The sequence below is a fragment of the Hippocampus bargibanti genome, linkage group LG01, assembly GCF_051943395.1.
Source record: "Hippocampus bargibanti isolate YZ-2025 linkage group LG01, ASM5194339v1, whole genome shotgun sequence".
In the NCBI taxonomy this organism is placed as follows: Eukaryota; Metazoa; Chordata; class Actinopteri; order Syngnathiformes; family Syngnathidae; genus Hippocampus; species Hippocampus bargibanti.
This window is the reverse complement of record NC_142734.1, coordinates 32197682-32223456: the sequence shown is the minus strand read 5'-3', so window position 1 is coordinate 32223456 and position 25775 is coordinate 32197682. Positions and strand designations below refer to the sequence as shown.

The following is a 25775-nucleotide window of genomic DNA, read 5'->3' as shown; positions in this document are numbered from 1 at the left end:
GTGGCTTTTGTGACATATTTGTTGGCTGGAATGTTGTGATTTATTTCTTTGTTTGCTTTGACTCAAAATTGAGAAACACGATTTCGATTTTATTGACCGAGAGACAGCTATTGTACCACCGGTAGATGTCGGTCAAATTTGACCCGTTATGTCTGTTGGCGTGGCCCAGGGTATGCCTTCCTTTTTTTCTCAGCCAATCAAGTACTTTTCATAATTCGATTGATCCAAAACCCTGTCGATCAACGTCACTACTTCTCACACGCCACTCCCACCACGCTTCTAGGAGGTTCATTCGTGCATGACAGCTCATGGAGTAGCTCTTCAATAGGAACTGAGGGGGGCTTAGTTTCGTGTTTATTCTTTGGACACGTCTCCCGATATATTTAATATCTGTAGTGTATTTACTTTGCAAACCGGTTTTATTTGACGGTGCTTTGTCGCTGGGAAATTTGGTGGCTCTGCTCCCAGGATTTGTCCAGTGGTCGCCGAACGCCCTGTGTCAGTTGCCGTACGGTACTGGCTAACAGGCCAATTAGCCGGATAGCTTGTTGGCTAACCAGCTCTCCAAAATTCTCCACAGCAAGTCCCACCCTCCGCGGAGTGCGTGGTCGTCGTGCGGAGCTGCAGCCGTGAAGCGGTACTTCCCCACCCCCCCACCCTTTAACTCGACCGGCTTCGTTGTTACTTGTTCTATCTCCGACGGGGCCACGAGCAAAGCTAAACCAATAAGCCCCTCGTACGTTAGCAAGGTGACGCCAACGACATTGTTGGCGCTACGTCGGGAGAGTCGTGTCTTCTAAGGAGGGATACGTTCGTTGTTCTATTCTCATTGCCTCGGCGGAGCGGGTTGGCTTCAAGAAGCGACGGAAAACGAGAGCGAACGAGGAATACTACACGGCGAAGCGAAGGAGGGGACTGGCTGGTTTAGCCGGTGAGATTGAATTCGCATGTAAGTGGTCCGTTTTCCCCTAGCTTTTCCCCAGGCTTACCCTAACAAGCAAACGTGATTAACCGGCAGACTGCTTGTGTTCGATTTAACTTGTCCTTTCGTTGAACGGAAAATAAAACTTCGAAGTGTGGCTTTACTCTTCGCTAGCATACGGCTAGCTCACGTCCGGATGCATGGCAAGACAAGTGCTGTCATACACACACATATTTGGCCGTTTACATTTGGATGTTGAGATCAACTCTGTTCAGTGTCTTTGTGTCTGAAAGGCGTGGGCGCCTTATCGTAATTGTCACGCGTATTCGTCTCTTTTTCAGCCCAAACTGACAGATTTGTGTGTGAACGTGTGTGTTTGCAGACATTCATGTATATTTGTGCACGCGCGAGACATGGCACACTCGTGCAAAACCGAACGACTGACTGTTTATCTGATGCCCTCCACCCGCATTGGCAAACGTTTGTCTCATATCTGCCCATTGCAGCTGTAGGAACTCTGTGTTCCTTGGCTCTCCGCGAGATAATGCGGCCGTTCAGTGTCAATGTCAAGACAGCACCACGAATCGTCACTGGGTTTCACCCACACTACCTTGGATTGTCAATTTCTGAGTTGATAATCCTGTAGTTAGCTTGGCAGTGGCACCCCGGCTCTCTGTCAAAACTCGCAGTGCATGAAAACTTTTGCCATGGACACGAAAACCTTGGCTTTGCAAACATGCAGCAGGGACCTTTTTTTAACCTTGTGGCCGACTCATTTTGATGATCCAATTGATGACCCAAAGTAACAACAAACTACCTTGACAATGACCTCTCCTACCACAGATCGAGAACGAGTACTGCGACTGAGCCACACACACAACCATGAGTATTGAAATACCGGTGGGCTTGAAAGAACTGCTGGAGGGCTACACGGTGGAGGTGCTTAGGCAACGGCCGTCAGACCTGTTGGAATTTGCCGTCCAGTACTTCACCCGCTTGCGGGACACCAGGAGTCAAGATGGAGCCAGCGATGGAGGGAAGATGGGAAAGGGGGTGATGTTCGATGGAGAGCCAATGCAAACAGAGTCCAATGGCGATGATGATGATGAAGATGACGACTCAGACTTTGAACGTAAGTGCCACTAATTTTGTGTCGGCCAATCCTCGCTTGTCGCTGGTTGGGATGTGTATTGATTCAAAATTTTTAAATTGATTAGATTCACTCAGGCCTGATTGAATTAATGATTAACTTTGATTGCTTTTCACAGAGTACTAATTCTTCTTGGCATCTGCCTTCAAGCTTATGCTAATTTCAGTGCTTCCGCCATGTTTTGATATACAACGCTCACATTGTAGCATATCATGTCGCTTGAGAAGTCACATGAAAAATGGGCATATTGAAATTTATGGTTTTATGAATCTATTGGGTGATGGAAAGGAAATCATTGAATTTGTATTTTAATTCCAACTCTACATGTATTTTTTGCATTTATTCTGCATGCTGTTACCTCTGAATTGGAGTGTGGCGGCCATTAAGCTGAAACCAATTGGCTTGGTCATGAGCATCTCTCCAAAAAGTGTTGGTTGTCATGTGCATTTATGAAGCAACTGTGGTTTTAGCCTGTGGCTAATAACCCACAACACACAGCCACTGGAGAGCTCCAGTGCCGGTTCTCAAGCCCCGATGAATGGAATGGGGGTGGTGGCATCTTATATAAAATGGTGGGAGAAACATAACTCATTTTGGATACGTTCAAATATTTATACATATATGGAATGCAAATTCCACCTTTAACATCCCTCTCAAACCACATACAATTGCCACCCGGTAGATATGTTTGCCTCCTGCCCCATGTCTGCAATGTGAAGGAAGGGGAGACAAGAGATGCTACATAGAATGCAGGCTACATTTTGTGATCCAGTCAAATACTTTTCCACAAAAAATGGCAAATGATGATCATTGGATGTTTGATCGCAAAACAACAAACTTTCTTTTGATCCCAAGCACGTGAATGCCATTTCAAACTCGTTGATTTGCCAATTGGGGACAGTCACGCAAAGCCTTTGATAAAAGTTAGTGTTGCTTATATTTTTAAAAGTGGACTGTACACTTTGTTCCTCAGCAACAATTTTGATTTTGTAGTCATTAAATCCACTACAGACGATATCAAATATCTTTGACCTTGGACCTTCTATGTCCCAATTTTGTCAATTGAATATTTTTTTTCTCACAAATCTAATCCCCATGCCTGGGTGATATTTCTTCAATGTTTTTTTGTAATTATTGCCCAATCTAAAGTGTTGACTATGGCTTGCTCCCTTTGACATGATCATAATTAAACAAACCGGGTTTTTATGGAATAGGAGGATCCAGACAGAATCAAAAAAATATATATTTCCACTTCCTCTTTTCAATTCTCCCTTAACCAGTATAGGCAGTAAAGTATTTCAGACCTTCTGCACAAAATTACATTATTTCAGAAATTCAACTAATTTAAATTCATCCGATTGACGGAAAACACCCCCACCTCACGAAAATAAAAAACACAATGGGAACATACACAGATCTAGTGTTTTCTCGTGAGGATTTTGTAAGGAGATGCAAACTGCTCCACTGCTCTGCTCTTAATATGCCACACAGAGCAGTGTGGCCTACATCTGTTTAGCTGTGGAGCCGGTGTGTGTGTTTTGTGAATGAGACTTCTTCAATGCATTTTCTCAGTGGGTTGAGCTCCTTTAATGGACTGTGAATCTGCCAAAGGCACAACGTGCCTTGGAGACATTATTAGGTTGCCGGTTAACCTAATTCATGATGCCCACGGATTGGGGGGATAGTCGTAGGTTAATTGATCATTACGCGTTTGGTTGGTTATTTATTCAGATTTTATTCCATCTAATTAAAATTGCATTAAGAAAGGAATGAGTTAATTCGTCATTCATTTCCACAGACTATATATCAAGGAATTTTTTTCCCACCCCTCCACCATAAGCAAGGAATGATTGGCTGTTTTAGGGCATTGGCTCAGAGTAAACGTGGGATTACTGTCTCTGTCTGTCTTTGTTTTTCTCTCTCTCTTTCTCCCTGTCTTTTCCTACATCTCCATGCCATTCATAAGCATACATGTGGGTAAGTGTGCGCGTGTTTGACAAATATTTAGTGCACCATTCAAGTTCCAGTCGGAACACTTACATTTTGAGTAACACATTCCGTGTTCAGAATTTCCTCAATGGAGAGCATCAATAACGAACACAGATTGAAAGTGTTGTGCTTCCTTGCCTGAGCGCCACTTATTGCCCACACGACATAAGATTATCCAGCCGGGCTTGCAACACAAGCCTCAAGGCACACATCGCACTGGGTGACAACACAGGCTTATATAGCTATATGCATCATGTGTTCCAGTCTGACCACTCTTATGCATGGCCTGGAGATAATAAGTAACACATGCTCAAACGATGACCTGCTGGCCTGAAATAAAGTTCTAAAATGACTTTTACCAATCTCAGATGGTTTCGTTGAGCATTTATCTGTAACGCTTATGATTTACCGTACATGCCGTCGGCATTGCATTCAAAACCCCATTTGTCACATTACGGTATATTTTCTTCACAAATCAATACTTATGGTCAATCCACATGTGAGTGTTCCATCCATCCGTTATCTCACATTTATCTGGGGCGGAGCAGCGGTTGCAAGTGCTTCAGCGGCCCAGACTTCCTTCTCTACTGCCACTTTTTGCAACTTGTCTTCGGCACAAACTCTTGTACTCTCCATTCTTCATCCCAGCCTCCCTTGCTCTGAATGGGTTGACCTGGATGTATGAGACCAATCTAATTAGAAAAGATGGCTTACAGGGAGACAAGGTTATTGGATTTAGCAGAACTGTCTTTACCATGGCAAGTCAGTCGAATTAACATATGTGCAAGCAACTACAGTGAACAGGTTAAACATGACTGGCCAGAAGAAACTGAATGAGGACTATTTGATTGAAATGAAGTGAATCAATTATTTTGATTTTCACTCTGTGTGTCTAAGGCACAGGTGTCAAAGCCAAGGCCTGGGGGCCAGATCTCACCCGCCACATCATTTTATTCTGCCCACGAAAGCAAATCAAACTTGTGAAATTCCATAGCATGTCAAGTGCCATGATGCTTGCTAAAGTCCGAACCAAAATTTCAAATTGTCGTATGTAGACAACAATAACAGTTTTTATTCTTGACTTCAGCTTTGAAAACTAGTTATTCATTAATTTGTTACACGTTCTGTATGTAATATATAGAGGAGATGAAACATTCTAATGGTTTCCCCAAAATCATAACGGCCCTTGAGAGAAAATTGTCACTATGTGGTCTGAGGTATTAATCTGGTCAAAGCTGCTCTTTCCCCTCAATTTGCATCACATGGCCATTTAACTGTCGTCGGGTGGTTTGTTTTTTTGGATTTGTGAAACTCCTCGGTCACAAGAATATAAAGAAAATAAAGTAGATACGCTCTACCTGAATGAGATTTTCCACCTTGAGTGCTTGCACAGAAAAACATGCCTCTGCATTCAATTTTCACATTAAAGAGGACTGCGTCTGTTTTATGAAGACCAACCCCAGTGATTTGGGGTGAATCTCAGCTTTTCTTACTCCGATTAAAAGGTATAGAGACGGGCTGCTTGCAGGCGACAATTGGATTGGATTGGATAAGACGGGCTGCTGAAAGTGAAAAACAAAATACATGAGCTGCTGGAAAGGCAGCCACTCTCATGACTTTGGAAAACACATCCATGCACATGGTGGATGAACTAAAACTATTTGAAATACGTCATATGATGTGGTCTTTTATTTGTGCACCACGGCCAAATAAAATTACTTTGAGAAGCAAAGCAATTACAAGTAAAATGCCATCAAGGACAGATAATTATTCCTCTCTGTGCTGATTATTTATTATTATTTTTTTATGGACAGTCAACCCTGGCCTATGTTGTCGTTCACTTGTGTGCACAATGCCAATAAACTCCACCACAGAGGAATGTTAGTATCCACTCACACAACTTTACGAGGGAGGGTGACGTGAATGCACATTTGTTCCCAGCCACTGTTTCATAATTTTAAGCGGGATCAGAAGAAAATAAAAAGAACACTCTGAGTGTTTACTCGCTAACACAGAGCCTAAATAATTCACCTCTCATTTGAAGTTAATTTGGATCCCCTCGAATGTGTTTGGTGCAGTCCCCATAGCTGGTACAGCCACTGTTGCCATAGAAACTGCTGGCCTTAAGCAGCTTGAAGCCAATCCCTCCCACCCATGCTTGCGATAGGCGGTCGGTAGCCTTGTTTCGTTTTGATTTAGATAGAGGTCGCGGCAAGTCCACAGCCCTTTCCTTTTCAAATATTTTTGTATGTCTTTATTCGCAAGGCCTTAATGTGATATAAGTGCTGCCACATAAAGAAATTTGGTGTATCAAGCCTCTGAAGATGGGGGACACTGATTCGCTGTGGCGACCCCTTGAAGGGAAAAGCTGAAAGGAAAAGAAGATTTTTTTCATTTTTTAATAAGCTCAATGAAATCGAAGATATATAGACAGCTGCACGGGTATTGGACTTAATGAGTCTGTTGGAAACGAGCTCGAATTTGAGGAAGTTTGGATTTCTTTTTGACTGTAAATGGTCATGTAATTGGAGACCAACTTGGCCTTGTTTATGTTTCACCACAGTGGTTTGAAGAGTGCTTTTTCCAATTTCCTACCCACTGACTCTTCACAACTGTATTTTTCCTGCCGCAGATGACATCCGCTGGTGCCATCTTTTGTCTCACCAGCACACGTTACACAGTGATCATCCTAGTGAATGAAACGTTTCAATGATGATGCTCCAAACGACTGTTTCAATATCAAAATGAGCTGACTGATGCAGCCTGTTTGTTGCCATGGTGGAGGTTTGTGAGAATGGGTCCTCTTGATGTCCCCCTTCACCTTGGAAAAGCAAAGGGGGGTGGAAATCACACAGAGCCATATTAGGTGGGTAGCGAGGTTGCTACAGCATGGTGTTCTTCGTCTTAGCCAGGAACTGTTAGATGCTCAGGTCATTGCTAGCAGGTGCGTTGCCATGGTGAAACTGCCACGAGTAGTCCTCCCACAACTCCTCCTTCGTTTTCGAGCACTAATGAAGCAAACAGCATCGGTTCTCCCTATGTGCCTTTTCATCAAGTGGTTAACAGCGAAGGAGAGTGCCTGTTGCTTGTACAGCGGATTGGGTTTGAAATATGTTGGACCACTGCTTTTTGTATGGGTATAGGTTCTGGCCCGATCCGGCAAAAGCAAAAAAAAAATGTCATAGCCATTGTGCAAGGGTCCACTGTGTCTTTTGTAACACCCGACTTAGAAATTTCCGGCACACTTCCTTGACTGCTCACAGCACCCAGGAGACATATTCGTTTGGTATTGAGACACGGCTACATAAACGACAGATTGCTTTTGCACACTGTTACACATGGCATGTGTTCTAATCCTCCATTGATATTGTTCTCAATTGGTTGTTGTTGTTTTTTTTAATTCAAAGATGAAGAACAGGCTCATTATTCTCTGGAGTAGTCAAAAACATATATATATATATATATATATAATTATTATTTATTATTATATATTTATATTTATTTAATCTATAAAAAATTCCGTTGTTTCTTTATGAGGAAACAAGCATTACGTGCCGCCATTACTTTTATTTTGGAGATCTGAAAGGCCCATCGGTTTTGGGTGTGGAGTTCCACTCTGCCGCGTAACAACATTACGTTTTTTTAGTCACTTCATGATTAGAACAGCAAGTTGTTGTTTTTGACAACTGGGATCCTACTTTGGCCTTGAAATGAAAATTCCTAGTGCAAACTCTGACCGAGACCTGTGCTATCAATGCAATCTTTCCTCCTGCCAGTTATTAATTAGAACCTTGCAAAATGAACATGACTTAGAAGACTTGAAGATGAGAGGCTTGAAGTTAGTGTTTGTACAGTGTGCCACCCAACTAATTCCTGATCCTAAATGATTTGGTCACATTGATTGAGACATGCTCATTTCCTCCGCTCCCAAACTTTCTCCAGATTGCGGTTGCAGTTGGAATGAGCCACTGGGAAAGGCGATGAGCGTGATAAGTGACCAGTGGAGAATGAGGGGGAGGGAGCAGAAGAAACAGTCTGTCGTTGGGAAGGAGATATACACAGTAAACAAGAGGCAATGTCTCCCACCCTTATTTGTGACAGCCTTTCGCTCATTTGGGTCTCAAGGGCCTGGAGCCCCTCCCGGGTGGTGACCGCTCAATCCCAGTGGCTGACAAGTGCGTTTAAACATCTTCAAACAGAAATTGGTCATTATTCATTTAGCTGCGCAAAACATCTTTTTTTTTATGGTGTCTGGGAATAAGTAGCTGATGCAGAAAGTTAAAGATGAAGAAAAGAGAAAAGGTGTCCAAAATAAGCCCTCCCTGATTTATTACAGTTTTTAAAATGCTTGTTGCACCGCCTCCTCAAGACATCTTAATTTTCTTCGTCCCATCTCGCCGTCATATGATTCAAACAGCTGCTGCAAAGAAACACCTCCAAGGAAGACATTACCCCCGCAAATATTTGTCTGTCTCATTGCCCGCTCAATGATCCCAAAGTACCATTGAACTATTTGCTCCGTCCATTAGACACATCCAAATGTGTTGGACTTGTAAGAAGTGATAACAACTCCAGGCATTTTGCTGCCTTGGTCCCAAGGGATGATTTATATTCAGATAAACAAAGGAGCGTGTGTTACAATGCTTTTTCATGTGATACTGAAAGGTCCACCCCATTAAACAGATGTAATGTGCCGATGTTAGATTACAAACATGAACTAGAAATCAAACCTTTTTTTTTGCATTCCATAGTCATTTCTATAGCAAACAAAATCATTGTGACAATTGAAAATTGCCTGACCAATTATGTTGTGTTTTTAATCGAGATATAAGTAGCTCATATCCAGACCGATTTTCTCGAGTGCAGATAGACGCACACAATTTGCAAAGCTTTCCATTAAACCCGCAGTCAGCAAATCAAGCACCCCCACCCCCCCCGACCCCTGAGTGATACCAGTATTTTTCTCATCCTATATCATGTCAGAATCGATCTCAACGTACTGCAAACACTTTCTCCAAACGAGCTGATCGTTCCAAAGAAGATTGCTACTTTAAATTAAACTGACATAATTATTTTTTTTAATTTTCATGTGTGTTGTTTCTTATTTGATTCGACTTCATCTCTTTGATTGGTAACCTATAAAGGTTAGATTGTCTTACAATGCTTTCACTTCCAAGAGTCATTCCTACACCCTTCCTCTTAGTGCAGGGGTGTCAAACTCATTTTGGGCCGCGGGCCACATTGTCGTTACGGTTTCCTCTCAAGGGCCATTAAAAATTTGGGGAAACCATTAGAATGTTTAATCCCCGCCACATATTACATACACCTGTGTCTTAGTGTCTCTTTGTCCACATGCCTTCAATATGATCATGCCATGCATTCAAGTTTTTCATATATTATTTTTTATAGTCTGTCTTTTCCACTGGGAGCTTGCTGCTCATGTGTCCTAACATGCTGCTGTTAACTACCAAGTAATGCGTCGCATTTTCAGATATTTCACTCTGTTAAACCTTCTGATCAGTCATTTGTTTTGGCATCTGTGTAAACATACTGCCACCTTTTTTGGGCTTCATCTTGTGTCCATCTAATAGTTATAATATGGCACATTGTGAAGTGTCCACTGTGGGTGGGGAGGAGCGATTGCGAGAGCTTGTGAGGGGGTGGAGGACCAGGGGGGGGAATGGTGGGGTGAGCTGCCACTTGTTACAAGCTCGATATTGGAGAAGGGAGTTGGATGCGGCTAAGAAAGGACGAGGGGAGGGTGAACGGGGTATGGTTGTTATGGCAATGAGATCCTCTTTGTGTTAGGTTGCCAAGGCAACTTCAGCCGTACATTTAATCCAGCCACGAGCATCGCCACACTGCCACCAGCACCACACAAACCGTCTGACTGTAGGGAGAGCACTTCACACTTGGTACACGTAGCCTCGTGCACCCACACAACTCAAAACACACAGTGTGATCGAAAATATTTCCCGGACCGCTTTCATGTGCGACAATATGCAATGCGTGTTCAGTACCAGCCCTGAACTTGAAGAGGCGGTCAGGTGACTTTAATTTTCAGAAATCATGTTTGTTCTTGTCTGTCGGACTCATTGTGTCTGCTGCACATTTTTTTACTCCAGAAACACGCAGCTCGATACTTAATATCCTGTGGCTGTAGTGTCCTTGAGAGTTTGGAAAGGCGCTTATAAATGAAATGTATTATTATTATTAATGATTTTTCTAGGTAGTTTCGTGCAGTATTATGAAAAAAAAGCAGATGGTACTTTTCCACAGTGCCTGTTGTATATTTTATATTTCAACATCCTGTGCGACCAATAAAAAGATTATCTGTACTATCTGTACAAGTCGTTTTTTTAATACCTGTGCAAGTGCAAAAAAAGAAGCATTGGAGTTCAATCATGAGGGATGCTTTCACAATTATTTAGTGACAACGGAAAAGCACTATGAGATAGTTGGTCAATTAGGAGGCAAATAGGGAAATCGCAGTGGCTTAATTGATGTGATGGCAGGTCTCTCGGTGTAAAATTACTCGACTCATTTGTGAAGCCGGACGGGATAGTCACGTGTTTGCCATTTTAAGGGCTTTTTTTTGTTCTTTTGTCATGCTCACTCAGGCATTGTCCAATGTTTAACGGCACAGTATAAAGCAAAAGTAGTTAGACTCACTGGCTTTTCAACTCACCAATAGTTGTGAAATACGTTAATGCATATTTCCTTTTCACACACAAAAATATACACACACCTCTTACATGTGCCATGTATGATTAGCTTCCAGTCAATGCTTCACAGTCTGGATCTAATGGCCTCTGACAGCATGGTAATACGGTAGCGACACATTCTTAATGTGTGTCTCTGTAATGTGTGTCGCAAAAGAAAGCCATGCCCCCGCCGCCACCCACCTCCCCTGGCCTGCCGCCTGCAACAATGACGGCATTGTCAGCGCGTGTTGGCTTACTCATCATGTGGGTTATTAATTGGATAACTTCACACACACACGCGGGCCCAAATGTAAAAAGTCATTTTAAGGAAATACAAAAAGTAAATGGTCAAATTAATGCACATCTATTTATCCATACACACGCACACACACACGCACACACACACGCACACACACACACACACACACACACACACACACACACACACACACACACGCACACACACACACGCACACTCTTTTTTTTTTAAACGGCCTCTTTATTATTCCTGATGCATGTTCATATCCGGCAGTGCCCCCCCCCCCCCCCCCTAACACCCTAACAGTCCAACGAATACTACCAGTGACGTGCCTCACCTGTCATCATGGAAAGCTGTCATGGAAATATCAAATGAAAAAATAAATTAAACAGTTAGATGTATTTAGTGATTTGTACTTTAAAGTTGTTGTCCATTTAACTTCACCGTTTTAGGATTTTTTTCAAAATCGCTGAATTTACCGTTCAATTACTAAGTAGAGACGAGCAGTGACGTCATTGATGACGCCAGTGCCTCACCAGCCATGAACCTCACCGCACGTCACTGAATACTACGGTCCACGTCGCAGCAGCACTGAAGTCACAAGCTCAAAATTTGTATTTCTTCATATAATGGTACACCGCTCAAATAGAGAAAGGTCCCAGAGTGCCTGCTTCTTAGGGCAACGGCCGCCAACCTTTTTTACCCCCACGGACCAGTTCAATGTCAGACGATATTTTCAGGGACCGGCCTTTAAGGTGTGACAGATAAATACAAGAAAATAATATGACATGACCTACGTGAAATCCTATCTGGCTGCAACACGCTTCAAGAAACAAGACACGTTGTGTCTTGTTTCTCATGCGGCCTGGATCGCTGCCTGGATCATGCGGCCTGGATCGCTGTCATCGGGGATACATATTCACATGTATGGGTGTCCAAAACTGTCTTCCGGCCTCTACAAGTCCTCCTGTGCTCCAGTTTTCTACCCTCTGTCAACTTTGACTACTGAGTGCGATAGTTTTCAGTCCATCAATATTCCATACCACTTATCCAGTCGAGTGCGAATTCCATCTCTTAATGAGACTGTGAAGCCACTGAAGAATAACCTTGGTGTTTTGTCAGTGAAATTAGGTGTTGCCGTCAGAGCATGTCATCACCATCGAAACCTTTTCTGACAGGTCTGAAATTTTTCTTTACTGCTGTGTATTCAACTTGTTTTTGTTTTCATCTTTCTCTATAGGCAGTATCATTCTGACTCATTGTCAGCTTTTTCATCCCCTTTATTGCTTTTTAAAATCCCATTTTTCCCCTGAAGGCCATTTTATATTCATTAAAAATTGATAAGTCAGGTAAAACCATAAAATGTTGTCATATTCGTTTGTGTAAACTCAACGATATTCATTTGCCCCTCCCCCTTCTTATCTCTTTGCAGCACCGCCACCAAGCAGATTCAACAGAAGAGTGTCAGGTGAGATTCCTGTGTGAGTGTGAGTGTGCCCGCGGTTTCACTATTGTATCTTTGACGTCATGTCCCTTCAGGGCTATTCACACGGACTATGATACCGCATACTTCATTGCGTAACAGGCCACGCTGAGGTGCGCGCACCTATTGTGTTGAGCATGCACGCCCAATGCAAGTTGCAGATAAAACTGACGGCCTCCGTCACTAGCTCCGATTTTGCCACATTGAGTCTACTGCTTATGCTTGATGCCTACGGAAATATTTGGCCAGTTTTTTTTTTTTTTTTGATGTCTTTCTAAAGCTGCACTGTTGATTTGAAGTGATGCCAATTGAAATATAAGCTTTTTTTTTAACGGATTCCTTAACCCACATCTGTCAACATAAAGGCCCGGTGCCAAATTTGGCCCCCCTCATCATTTTATTCGGCCCGCGAAAGCAAATCAAACTAGTGAAATTCCATGATGCTTGCTAAAGTCTCAACCAAAATTTCTAATTGTCCCATGTAAAGTTTACATGGGACAATAAAAGTCATTATTTTTGACACTTTCCAAATTAGTTATTCATTAACTTATTCACTTCCATTCCCAAATTTATTCGGGAATTGAAAAGCATGACATGGTGCGCCATTCCTGTATTTGTTCAGGTTTCGTTTTTTTTTCATGCGGGGGTGCTGATAAAGCGCTGGTCAGACCTCTGGCAATGGTTTTACATTCCACGAGAGGGCAGCATCAGAATCAGAAAACCGATGAAACAGGATGAATTTAGTACAACGAACAGAAAACCTTTATTCATCCCACAATGGGGAAATTTGCAGTCCACAGCAGCAATTTGAAAGAGGATGGGGTGGGGGGGGGGGTGAAGGATTGAAAACAAGATATTCTAAACATCGCAAAATAAAAATGTCAACTGTATACTGTAAATGTGCAAAACCGTTTCATAAAAATACTGTACATAGTGCAAGTATCAAAAAAGGCATATTGATATATGTAGCTGTATTTTTTTATTTGTATTTGTAGCATTTGCCCTTTGTCCATGTTGCCGCTTTGTTACAGCTTCAGCTGTTGTTAAAGCGCAATACAAATCAATATGTATTGTATTGTATCTTGTACAGCCGCCCCCATTTCAAGCTTAGATACATCCAGACCCACATAACTTTAATTTTTGAATTAACTCTTTCTTATGATGAAAGAAGTGTTTAAGGTTTCTAACACTTTTGAATGTTTATGTAGTCCTAAAACTCAATATTCCGTGGGTCCTGCAATGAGAGTAAAAATGACAAAAACCCTGGCACTGGAGTGGACATATTTTTGCACATTGTCTGGCAGTGAATAAGTTAATTTGTTGTGCGGCCTATATCTAATATGACGGGGGCATTAAACAGTGTAATAGTTTCTCCAAATTCTTAATGACCCCGAGAGGAAACTAACTAGAATGTGGCCCGTGGCAATAAATGAGTTTGACACCTTTGCCTCAACCCGTTTCAGAGATAGCAGTCGTGAACAACCTATAGTTTCAGCAGGTCACAGGTTATCAGTATTTGTGCAACACCTGTAAATATAGAAATCATATTTTAAATTTAGATTGTTAATCTTTAAGGCCTGCGATTGGCTGGTAACCAGTTCAGTATGTCGCCCGCCTACTGCCCAAACACGGCTGGGATGGGCTCGAGCACAACCCAAGGGCCTTGTAAAGATAAGTGGATCGGAAATTAGATGGAGTTTCCTGTAGATATTAATCCAGGTCTTCAGACACATCCAGTCAATAAAATGCATACTCTCCCGTCATTGACATCATTCAAGAATATTCCTTTGGCACGTCACTGTAACTTCCAGTAAGACAAAAATAAAAGAAGTAAGCCGCTATACAGTAGTCAAAATACAATCAAGAGTCGCCTCAGTGAATGTAAACACGTAGCAGCTTTGTACAAACCTAAACCTGAAGAAACGCTTAATAGTCTGTTTTCCAATTTTATCTCTAATCCATTGTGGCAGTATATAAAGGCGGTCCAGAGCCCGTGAACTATCAGTGCCAGCGTGGTGCGTTTTATGTCACCGTTGTTGTCAGTTGTCTTTTGTCAATGGTACTCTTGTTTTCCTCACATTTCATTGTTCTGTCTGGTGTTCACATACGCATAATTGACTTGGTGGAAAGCTGCACTTTGATTAGGCTGATGTTTATCTTGACTGCCGTCCTAATATCGCTCATGACTGGGACACAGCTTTATAAAAGCCTCATGCCTGCAGTGTTGTGTTAATTAGACTGTTTTTTGTTTTGTTTTTAAACCAGAGTTAAAAGCAAAATCCATTTGAGCAAACACGAAGGGAGCATTTCAGCCTTTATAAATAATTCATGCGCTGTTCTTTTTTTTTTAACAATTATGTCACTTTTTTGTTTGGAAAGTCATTCACGTGTTTGTACACACCATGTACACACACACTTTATTCAATAATCTGCTTCATTTTAAAGCTGAAGTTCTAACGTGTCGTCAATCCACACAAATATATAATATATATTTTCTGACTCTTAACATTCAAATCAAACCTCTGAAGATGGAGGTCACTAATTTGCTGTGGTGACCCCTAAAGGGAAAAGCCGAAAGGAAAAGAAGTTCTGAGCATGTTTTTGTTCTGGCTGGGGCCTCCGATGCTCAGTTGTTCCCACTTTGGTTCTCGCCGACGTACTAGAGCATTTCGAGATCTTTGTGCAGACGCACACATTGCTCAAAATGATTCCATATCAATCGGCTGCTCTGTTTACTTGTATGGCCTCAAGCTCGGAGCTAACCTTTTCAATTTTAAATGAGCAATCAATTTAATAAAAGAAATAGGTCAGGCCAGACTTGTAATATTTGCAGTATTTGTTTAGTTCCCCACAGCAAAAAGTCAAACAAAACAAGCATTATGCCTTAATAACTTCAACCGACATCGTTTTAGAATACATTTTCCTGCAATCAAGAAAAAAAGCATTTCAAAATACAATATCAGTGTTATCATGCCCCTCTTAACTCATTCGCTGCCATTCCTGAATGTATTCTGGAATTTTAAAATGTGACGTGGAGCGCCATTCCCCAATTTGTCCGGGTTTTGGTTTTTATTGTGGAGATGCCGATAAAGCGCTGGTCAGACCTCTGGCTAGGTTTTTTCCCCATTTTTAATTTTAAACAGATTCTTTACTTACAGACAGTGTATTGTAGGTGTTTCAAATACCTGACATATTTCAGCGTCTACTTCCGCCTTCCAAGGATATTCAGCCGTGGTCTTTTTGCGAATGTCTAATGTAGTAGAGTAAGGTGTTCCTAATTTCCACAGTAACTTGATAAATGGCATCATAAATTCGCAACATCCAGTCGTATTTAAAATTGTTGCCTAGTGAGTTTTCAGTAATTACAAGGCCATTTTCTGAAGTGAATGGATGGGTCATTTGAGCCCACTTTAAAATCAAAACTAATGTTCTGTATTAAGATAAACTCAGTATCTTATTTAGAGGGGAAATGTTTCTTGATATGACCGTGTCAATGATCTGTCACCTTCATATGGCAAAAATTAGTCTACAAGTGGACGCTTATTTAATTTCAACGGGTCGTGTTAGTTCGACTCAGCAGATTCGGAAAAAGACTTGTTTGATGCTTGTAAAAATAAAAAATGCGGCTGGGTATCAGTGCCTCGTTTTTCAGCTCCATTTTTCCCCGAGTCAATCCATAATTTCTGGAGAATGGGGTGGGACATAATCATATATTATACACCACTCTTAAAATGGCGAGTTTCCTTTGTAATCATGTATTACCCCCCAATTTTCTGCTATCCGCATTTTAAAATGTTAGTATCAGTCGTGTTGTAATTTTAATAGATTGGGTTTGCTTGTATTTCCGTCAGGATAAATTACTCCCCATGCTAAACTGTTTCAACTGTCTCACGTGACGCCACAAAAACAACCGGGAAAAGAAAGTCCCACATATGCATAAATACATATAACAGTGAGATTGAAGACGACTAATTCTGTGCAAATGTCTCTACGTGACCTTTCCCGAGTCAGCTGACTGCATACAGGCAGTATCTGCAATTGATATTGCGGATACTGGTTAAATCTAATCAACTATTCATATCCCTCGACCAGTGTGCGCGGAGGCATTCAATCCAGATGAGGATGACGAGGACACAGAACCCAGAGTGGTTCATCCAAAAACAGACGAACAGCGCTGCAGACTGCAGGAGGCCTGTCGGGACATCTTGCTGTTCAAAACACTGGATCAGGTAAAAAAAATGGTGGGAAAGGTGATTCGGCATAGAAAAGTTCGCTTTACACCGTTTCTCTTTATTTGTCTATTATTGATGGCGGAGTAAAACTCCCGAGATCCACCCATGTGTGGGATTTTCCCTCAAATTCCAAATGTGTCTTGTGAAGTCCATGCCCTCAATGCATTTGCGTCTGCTTTGGAATGAGGAATGTATTTTCCAGCCGCGACCCCCACAGTGATATACAGTATATCTCTGACGTGATATTTGCTTGTATACCAGGGATGGCATGATTGTCTTGAGATTGAGTTCTACATACTTGGCAATAAAGATGATTCTGATTGCTTGTTCTTGTGAAACATGGAAAAATGTCACATTCTTGCAAACAAAAAAGTGGCTTCTTTTGTCACTAAATTCCCTCCTTGAGATCAAGTGGATTTAGCTTGCCTCCCTCCAGGAGCCTTATTCACATGAGTAACGTGCCTTTTTTTAGCTTCTAGTTCAATTTCACTGTTGCGCCTTGGCTTCTTTGTTTTTTTTGTTTTTTTTGATGTTCTTGTCCTTCTCCTCTTCACTTCAGGAGCAGTTCTCTCAAGTGCTGGACGCAATGTTTGAATTACGAGTTCAGCCCCAAGAACATGTGATTGACCAGGGAGACGATGGAGACAACTTTTACGTCATCGAGCGGTAAAGATACAAATCATCTCTCTTTTCAGTTTTACCTTTTTGAAATGAATGCAGACGATAATTGTGACACTGTAAGCCCCTTACGGTCTATCCAAAAAAATGTTAAGGGCGAGAACTTGCCAAATGAAAATAAGAACACTAGAGGTTTTAAAGGTTATTGTTTTCCCCACTGCGACCTTTCTTTTCTCATCGATGCAGTGCATGAGACTCCACTGATTGTGATCTACATACACATGACCCAAATCTTTGATTTTCTGTGTTTTCTCTGTGCGACACGTGTAACGATGACCTTTAGCAGCAGAAGCTCACCTGCCAGGTCAAACGATTCCAGGGTGTGACCAGCACTGTTAAAAAACATCCATACATTTTGCCTGTAGTTTATTCTAATTAGGGTTCAGAATGCCATGTTATACTCATAAGGGATTGTATGGAATGTACTAGAAAGAGCAGTTTGGGGTTGACTTCCCCTTTAAGGTCATTTTAACTCATTCACTGCCATTCACTGTCATTGTTTTTTTATTTCAAATTGGAAAACTAGTTATTCATTAACTCATTCGCTGCCATTGCTGGATTTATTCTGGAATTGAAAAATGTGACGTGCAGCGCCATTCCCGAATTTGTTCAGGTTTTGGTTTTTCTTGCGGTTGCCGATAAAGAGGGTACAGAAAGTGCTTAAGAATGAATGACTCTGTGTCTTTGTGTTGTCATGTTATTTGCGATGTAGTTTTTTTTTTTTTGCTCTTTTGACTTCAAGATGGCGCCGCAAGAGTGGCTGCCTTTCCAGCAGCTCATGTATTTTCTTTTTCTACTTTCATTCCTTTCATCACTTTGCTGCTGTGAAATGTAATTTCTCCACTGCGAGACTAATAAAGGTAAATCCAATCCAATATATCGATATTATATCCGAAAAAATATATATATATATATATATATATATATATATATATATATATATCCGATAGATATACCATTTTGCAGTGTAACTCAATGAGTGACATTTGTCCAGCCAATAATGCCGTACAGTTCACGTACGCCACACAGCCATGTGCCCTGCCCACAGCGTACACATCTGATGTTGCTCACAGTGGTCCTCAGTCTGCTCAGGAAGCTTGTGTGTCTGCTCAGACACATGAAAAATTAGAGGGAACATTGCTCCAGACCTATATAATTAACTCTTTTTTTTTAATTATGAAAGAAGAAAGTGTAACGTTTCTTACGCTGCATTGAATGTTTATATAGTCCTAAAACTCAATATTCTGTGGGTCCTGCGTTTTGAGTGAAAATGACAAAAACCCTGGCACTGTAGTGGACACATTGTTGCACATCGTCTGGCACTGAATGAGTTAAGGTCCTATTTAATTGGTCACGTGAAATAATCTAAAAACGTGCAATATTTTTGGGGGGTCTGAACCATTGTAATCATTCTTTTACTCTGCCTGGACTAATTCAATATTTCTCTCTCATTGTTTGATTTCTCAATCTACAGGGGTGTGTATGACATTGTGGTATCGGGCACATGCGTGGGTCAGTATGACAATAAGGGCAGCTTCGGGGAGCTGGCACTCATGTACAACACACCACGCGCGGCAACCATCATCGCCACCCAAGAAGGGTCTCTATGGGGGCTGGTAAGAGCATCTACATATACCATCGTTTGAAACTGAAGACTTTGTAGCTGATGATGTCAAATTTCTTGTAATTGTCCAGTAGAAACCTTAACATACTGCATGTTCTCAATGCACTGATAGTGAGACACTGCTAACCTTGAGAACGAAATTAAATTCTTGAATGGAGGAGATGCTTTGCAGTTCCCCCCTTGTGGGCATACAAGGAAAGACAAGTCAGATACTTTGAAAATATGTATCGATGATTTTTGTTCTCTCCTTTCCCCGCTTTAGGATCGTGCCACATTTCGTAGACTTATATTGAAGAACAATGCCAAGAAGCGAAAGATGTATGAATCTTTTATAGAGTCTGTCCCCTTACTGAAATCCCTGGAGGTGAGTTCAAGAGTGGAAGGTCAATATATATGTTATAACGTTGGGTAAACAATAGACGCCAACATCATGGCTCACCTGCTTGCGAACGCCAGCACGGTATTGCATCTGTCGTCAAACATCAAAGAGGAGCACATCTGTGCCATTAGCTTCATCCGGGCAACGGAAAGATAAATGAATTAGCCAGGCTCTCAGCGGTTAGGTTAACAATGTCTGAATTTCCACCGCTTCTATTTTTGAATCAGTTTAGCAGTTGAAATATCAATAATGGCCAACATTCCGCCTATCTCTGAAACAACGTAACTCGCTTCTTTTCGCCTGATATTTTACACAGTCAAACTGTGTTGGTAAAGAAGGTTTTGGCTTTTTGACCGCCTTTTTTTCCCAGTCAATCTGCCTTTGTCAATCACAAGCAATTCTTTAGATGTGATTTCATCATCACCCCCCTCCTTAAATCTGTGCAGGCAACGGAGAGGATGAAGATTGTGGATGTATTAGGCGCAAAGCAGTTTTCAGATGGTGAGCGCATCATCACACAGGTAAGCCTCTCACATCTAACCCCATCCAAGCCGACCATGATCGTTCATGACCAACATTACGTCAAGGCATTTGTAACCCGGACCGGGGCTGAGTCACTTTGAAAATTAATTGAATTGTGATTTTCCACAATCAATCTGTATTACAATATAACGCCGTTACATAATAAAACATATTTGTTGTTGACAGGGGGACAGTGCTGACTGCTTCTACATTGTTGAATCTGGGGAGGTCAAGATCATGATGAAGAGTAAAGTAAGTCCAGTATGTATTCCACAGCTTTCAGTTGGTTGATTTATAGATTGCATACCAAAAATTGTATTCCTCTTATCTGTTTACCAAAGTGCTGAAGCAAAGGAAAAAAAGTGTCTTGATGCTTTCAAGAAAGGCTTTCCAAAACTCTGGGTTCGTAAAGTCTGTCAGCGTATATTGTATTCATCTATTTGTTTTGCCTACAGTGTGCAAAGTTGCAAAAGCAAATGTATTTTTAAAGCCCAAGCCACCATATCAGCTGACGAGAGCAGTCTACCGGTTTTTTTTCTGTGTGAGTCATTTTTGACAATGACAACCCACACTCCCCATTAAAATGTTTTTGCCAGGCAACAGAGGGAATCGAGACTATCAGCTGGCTCGGCTGCCTAGTGCCTCTCTCGCTTCGGGGAGGGTTGCAATACACTCACTGGTTGCTAACCTTTCATCCTCTCCCCTCCTCTTACGCCGTACAGACGAAGGCAGACCACGCAGACAATGCGGAGGTGGAGATAGCACGCTGTAGCAGGGGTCAGTACTTTGGGGAGCTGGCCTTGGTCACTAACAAGCCCCGAGCCGCTTCAGCCTACGCAGTTGGCAGTGTCAAATGTTTGGGTAAGATCAAATGCTCTTCTCCATCTCCCTTCAATATATTTATCAGCAGCGGTTGTTTGCAAACGGAAGGTTTTTATTTTATTCTCCCCTCGCTCCTTCCCCTAAGAGTTAATGCCCTCAATAAATGCATTTCGAAGGGATCAATAGAAATCCTTTTATGAGGTGAACGCAATGCATTATTATTTGAACCACAGCTGCTCAAATGTTTGACGAATTGCCCACTAAATTGAACCGGATGTTGTTCGAATATCAAGACTTTTCATATCTCAATAATGCTGTGGATTGTGACTCTCCACCACTTCCCTCTTTTGTCTCTCATCTTGGCAAGTATTTATTGCGTTACATTATATTGTCATTCATTCATTTATTTTCTTGAAAAGGGGATTCACTACCCACACTACTAACATCATTGTTTGGCAGGCTTAGAAATAAAAGAACATGACACAGTTACCTTGCTTTATATTTCCTTCATTTTACAACACTGTAAATATGTATTTTAGACATGTCAAAATGGTTTTGTTTTTGGTGGCTGAAATGGATTAATAGCATTTAAATTTCTTTAATGGGGAAATCTGATATCATGGATCCAAAGTTAAGGTACAGTTTTAGTATGAATTGGATTCCATTTAATTTAATTCTAACTCATACCAACTTCATTTGGATGCAGCAAAAAGAGCTCAAATTACTTTATGTTGCTTGACTCACTGTTTTAGCAGCTTGAGTTGAATACACTCTCACACACGATGCACTCCTCCTTGCAGTCATCGACGTGCAAGCCTTCGAGCGCCTCCTGGGTTCCTGTAAAGAAATCATGAAGAGGAACATCGCCCATTATGAAGAGCAGCTGGTGGCCCTGTTTGGCTCGAGCATGGACCTGAGAGACTGAGCCTCCCACTCCACCCTCCGTGCCTTCTACCACACACACACACACAACACACAAACACACGCACGCACACACCCGCACACTGGCAACACAGACGCATAAAAAGCTTTACCCATACCGTCTAAATATGAGAGATTGTATTTGGTTCACGTGGAAAGGAATAAAATAGAATTTGTTTTTTTGCACATACACTGACACGGCCACCTGCAATTTCACTTACGCGCGCAGTCCCTGATAAATATACACACACACAGATGGTGAGCCACACGCTTGTTTTTATTTGTTGTCCCCCCCCCTCACATCAAATTCAAGCTTTCAGCATGAGTGTCTTGGCTGTATTCACCTGTCTGCAGGCAAAGCAGCAGTCATACAACAAATGAACATTTACGCACACACACACATTATTCACAATGTTTTCCAAAAAGCATCACCACTCATGCTGTCTATGGCAGTCTTCACGATCACAAGAGCATTTTAAGAGCTCTGAGTTGCCTCAGCCAAGGACACAGACACAGGTGGGTACACTTAGTCCACACAAAACCACATTTGCAAAAAAAAAAAAAAAATTAAGCTGACAAACTAAAAAAAGTTTAAAAAAAAATGCAAAAAAAGTTTAATGAAAACGTTTTAGAAACATTTTATGAAGATACAAAAAACAAGCTTTGATAAAATATTATTTAAATACATATAAATATATATATTAAAAAAGGTGTTTCCTCCTTGAGGGCCCGGGGTGCAGAACAATGTGAAGTCACTCCATTTCTTCCTCGACTGTTGTTGAGTTCAGTTAGTGCTGGTGATTATGACAGTACCAAAGAGGAAGTGATGACATCCTCAATTTCTCTGACTTTAATCTATCGTTGACGCCACACTTCATTGTATTGAATTAATTAATGTATTGTTATCACGTTCATTTTTTTGTTTTGACCGATTGATAATTTCACCCATAATCTGTCAAAAACAGAAAAAAAGGTAATAAAAGTTATCAGTGCTTATTTCTCCTCGATTATCCTAAATGAGTTGTCCTGGATGAAAAGAAAACCACGAAAAAAAAAATAAAGGAAATCTTTTGTTAAAAAACGGTTGTCTCCGTAATATTTTTGAATACTGCTGTTGTTCCGTTGTCTTTTTTTTTTTAAAACCTTTGTCTCGCAGTGGAGGAATTTTGGAATCAGAGTTATGAGATGATATATTATGGTTCAATGAATTTCAGTGAGGATATTTTATATTTAAATGTAAAATATGGCAGTATTTTGAAGCATTAATTCCGCGTACTCAATGTTAGTACTACTACAGTAAACCCTGCAAGCGTCGTGTATGTGCAATACCACTCCCGTGCAAATGGTGGCAGACGGGGACCACGTGTGCAGAAAATCCCCTGGCCACGCGTTTCGATAATCGAGTCATGGCAGTATTTTTGGTAATGAAGCTGTTCCTGGAGCAGTTTGGGAGTTCTTATTAGCGCTACAAGTCAGGAAATCCCACTTTTGCCCGGCTGTTTCAGGAGCGGGGGTCGCTCGTACCGCCCAATGATACAGATCATGTAGGTAACGTGAAACCGGAAGTCTAGGAATTAGTGTATGTAGTAATACTACTACATACACTAATTTCCAGACTACATTGTAGTATCTTGTTCAAGAAAATGGCGACATGTAACGGGAAAAGCTAGCACCACTCGCTTCGCGTTCATATTTGCCTTTCGTCACTTCCTCTAGCATTTAGGAAAATGGCAAGTGAGGAGGGACGAATTTCACGGTTTCCAAGTGACAACAAATGTGTCCTTTCGTCAACAATTGAGTAAAATTCAGTCTAGTATTGATACGTTTCGATGAACAATAATGGATATAACGTTACTGGTACAGGTTTAAACTAGACCGTTCTTGTATCGCTGATTTCAAGCAAATGTCCTACTCGTGTCCTCCGTCCTCATTAAAAAAAGCAGCGTCGTAGTCGAACAATCATCCGTCCCCACCCGCTTTCCTCTATTGTCCACTAGGGGAAGCTACAGTAAGGTTTCCATTACAGTACATGCATTTATTCTCTGGTGTTTGCACCCCATTAATATGTAAAAACTTTTGAAATTCCAAAGAACTGCAGTCTCAACCTTAACCTATAATGAAGCAATATCTCGTGTTTACCCACAAATTTGATTTGTGTGAAATAAACTGAAACACAGAGCAATTGCCTTGAAGGAATGACCACACAGTTGAATGGTACCTTCAAGGGGAGGACAATTTAATATTTCCGACACTTGATATATGCTGCTGACACAGATAGAAGAATAACAATGTATTGTTTGTTGTAAAATACTTTTCCATGTGGTTGTGAATCCCTGTTTTTTCCGCCCATTTTCTATGAATCGGCAGCATCACATTTCATTGAGACAGTGTGCTTCCCCTGGTCATAGGGTACAACGGTACATTAGACATTAACCATGACTTTGGCGATTCATTTTTCTTCGTGTTGCAATGAAATTTTTAATTACAAATAAGCTAGACTTAAATATGGAAGGGAAAAAAACGACAGTCAATGCAAATTGAGCCGTTTATTGAATGATGAAAACATACTCAAATAGTATGGAGAATACATTATCATCCATCTTTGTCATTGAAACACATTAATCTGTCAGGGCACCATTTTAGTTTCTAAAAAGCGTTGCTCTTTTTTTCAAGGTGGACACTTCCCATCACTGAATAAAGGCTAACCAGGATTAAACTATGATCACCACTGAGTCCGGAATGCCAGTTACCATGGATGGGCTCGATAGGAACCTTCATTTTCAAACAGTCTCTGAGCATTCAATGTTGGATGATGCAAGTCAAGTAAAAAGTCAAGCAGAACCTGAGCCAGGAGAGGAGATCCACATTATTCCGATCCACCTGCGCCCAGACTTGTTGCTTCCCTGCGCTGACCTGCTCAACTCTGAGTGGCAGAGGAGCCAAACCGCCCGCATCCACTCGCTGCAAAAATCCTCCCCGGATTTCCCCATCTGTCTGGTTCTCCTGCAGGGTCCCAGAAATGCAGAGAAGGTGCTTGGACATGCCCGTCTCTCAAGAGTTGTAGGCCATGGCGACAGCCTGTTTGTCGAGTCGGTGGTGGTGTCGAAGGCAGAGAGAGGCAAAGGCTACGGGCGAACTCTGATGAAGAAAACTGAGCTTTTCACCAAAAGGCGAGGGTTCAAACGATTGTGCTTGACCACCCACGATAAGCAGCTCTTTTACGCCCACCTCGGCTACACGCTGTCCACGCCGGTGCAGAACGCAGGATCCATGGCGTCATTTGTTCCTATGGAGATGCTTCTCAGGTTCTCTGGGAACCACCATGGCGAGGTTAAGAATCAAAAACAAACAGAAAAATTAGAAAAGGCGAACCCAGTTGGGTCTACTCGACCTCCTCCTCTTCCTATTCCTTCCTGTGTTTGCCCTCCCCCACCTCTGCCTGCTGTCATACCGCCTCCTCCTCCACCTGCTTCCATCCTTCCTCCCGCTGAAGAAGCACCTCTGATTCAGACACTCACAGAAACCCCCTATAGAGACGCAAAGGGAGCATCTGTTTTTTGGATGCACAAAGACCTCTAAACAGCACTTGTGGGGGTAAATCCTTTACCCGGTAAACAACTCAGCCAGCTATGAGCGTTGTTTCACTTCTCACAACAGCCAGGTTTTCTTTTCCGTTTTTGAAAAGTCCAAAAGGGACCAATCATAGCAGTCTGGCACCGCCACGTCTGGGCAGTAGGGATATATAGGGCCAAAACTACCAGCAAAACATATTAGTTCGCTGATGGAGCCTGTGGGATAAGAAGCGAAACGTCCGACACCCTCAAAGAAGTACAGGTGACGGTCCTTCTCATCGATGGACCACTCCTGTACGACTGAGAGCTTACACAGACGTAAAGCAAAATAATGTTGGTATGGTGATGAGCAGTAGAAGTCAACTGCAGTTTCTGTCATACAAATATTATTTGTTTTAATTCTCGGTACATTTCAAAGACTTTATACGTGAAGTTTAATAAATATCCCCATTCTATTTTACATTGTCTGTGTTTTTTCCCAAACATATGTGCTTCAACAAACATGCGGATCAAACCTC

The 25775-nt window shown here is 41.7% G+C and overlaps 2 protein-coding genes across 5 annotated transcripts; both read left to right on the top strand.

Annotated features, from left to right (window-relative positions):
- Positions 1-286: 286 nt before the first annotated feature.
- On the top strand, positions 287-22231 carry prkar2aa (protein kinase, cAMP-dependent, regulatory, type II, alpha A). 4 transcript variants are annotated; one of them, XM_089011326.1, is made up of 11 exons: positions 287-637; positions 1766-2054; positions 12457-12492; positions 16600-16736; positions 17299-17405; positions 18892-19033; positions 19304-19405; positions 19867-19941; positions 20129-20203; positions 20665-20803; positions 21565-22231. In XM_089011326.1, exons 2-11 carry the CDS (start codon positions 1805-1807, stop codon positions 21687-21689), a joined length of 1188 nt encoding a protein of 395 aa, XP_088867452.1. In that variant the 5' UTR covers positions 287-637; positions 1766-1804; the 3' UTR covers positions 21690-22231. The 4 variants fall into 4 exon arrangements, with proteins under 4 accessions (XP_088867452.1, XP_088867451.1, XP_088867453.1 ...); XM_089011325.1 differs by having other exon boundaries at positions 287-931; XM_089011327.1 differs by having other exon boundaries at positions 287-949; positions 20129-20194.
- Positions 22232-22913: 682 nt separating this feature from the next.
- On the top strand, positions 22914-25704 carry naa80 (N-alpha-acetyltransferase 80, NatH catalytic subunit). Its single transcript, XM_089011328.1, has 2 exons — positions 22914-23229; positions 24359-25704. Exon 2 carries the CDS (start codon positions 24404-24406, stop codon positions 25262-25264), a length of 861 nt encoding a protein of 286 aa, XP_088867454.1. The 5' UTR covers positions 22914-23229; positions 24359-24403; the 3' UTR covers positions 25265-25704.
- Positions 25705-25775: the final 71 nt, after the last annotated feature.

Bases quoted from the DNA above. Each gene is read 5' to 3' on its own strand.
- prkar2aa (XM_089011326.1), top strand. From the start codon at position 1,805: ATGAGTATTGAAATACCGGTGGGCTTGAAAGAACTGCTGGAGGGCTAC. The intron at 12,493-16,599 runs GTGAGATTCCTG...TCCCTCGACCAG, and splicing joins ATTCAACAGAAGAGTGTCAG to TGTGCGCGGAGGCATTCAAT. The intron at 20,204-20,664 runs GTATGTATTCCA...TACGCCGTACAG, and splicing joins TGAAGAGTAAAGTAAGTCCA to ACGAAGGCAGACCACGCAGA.
- naa80 (XM_089011328.1), top strand. From the start codon at position 24,404: ATGATCACCACTGAGTCCGGAATGCCAGTTACCATGGATGGGCTCGAT.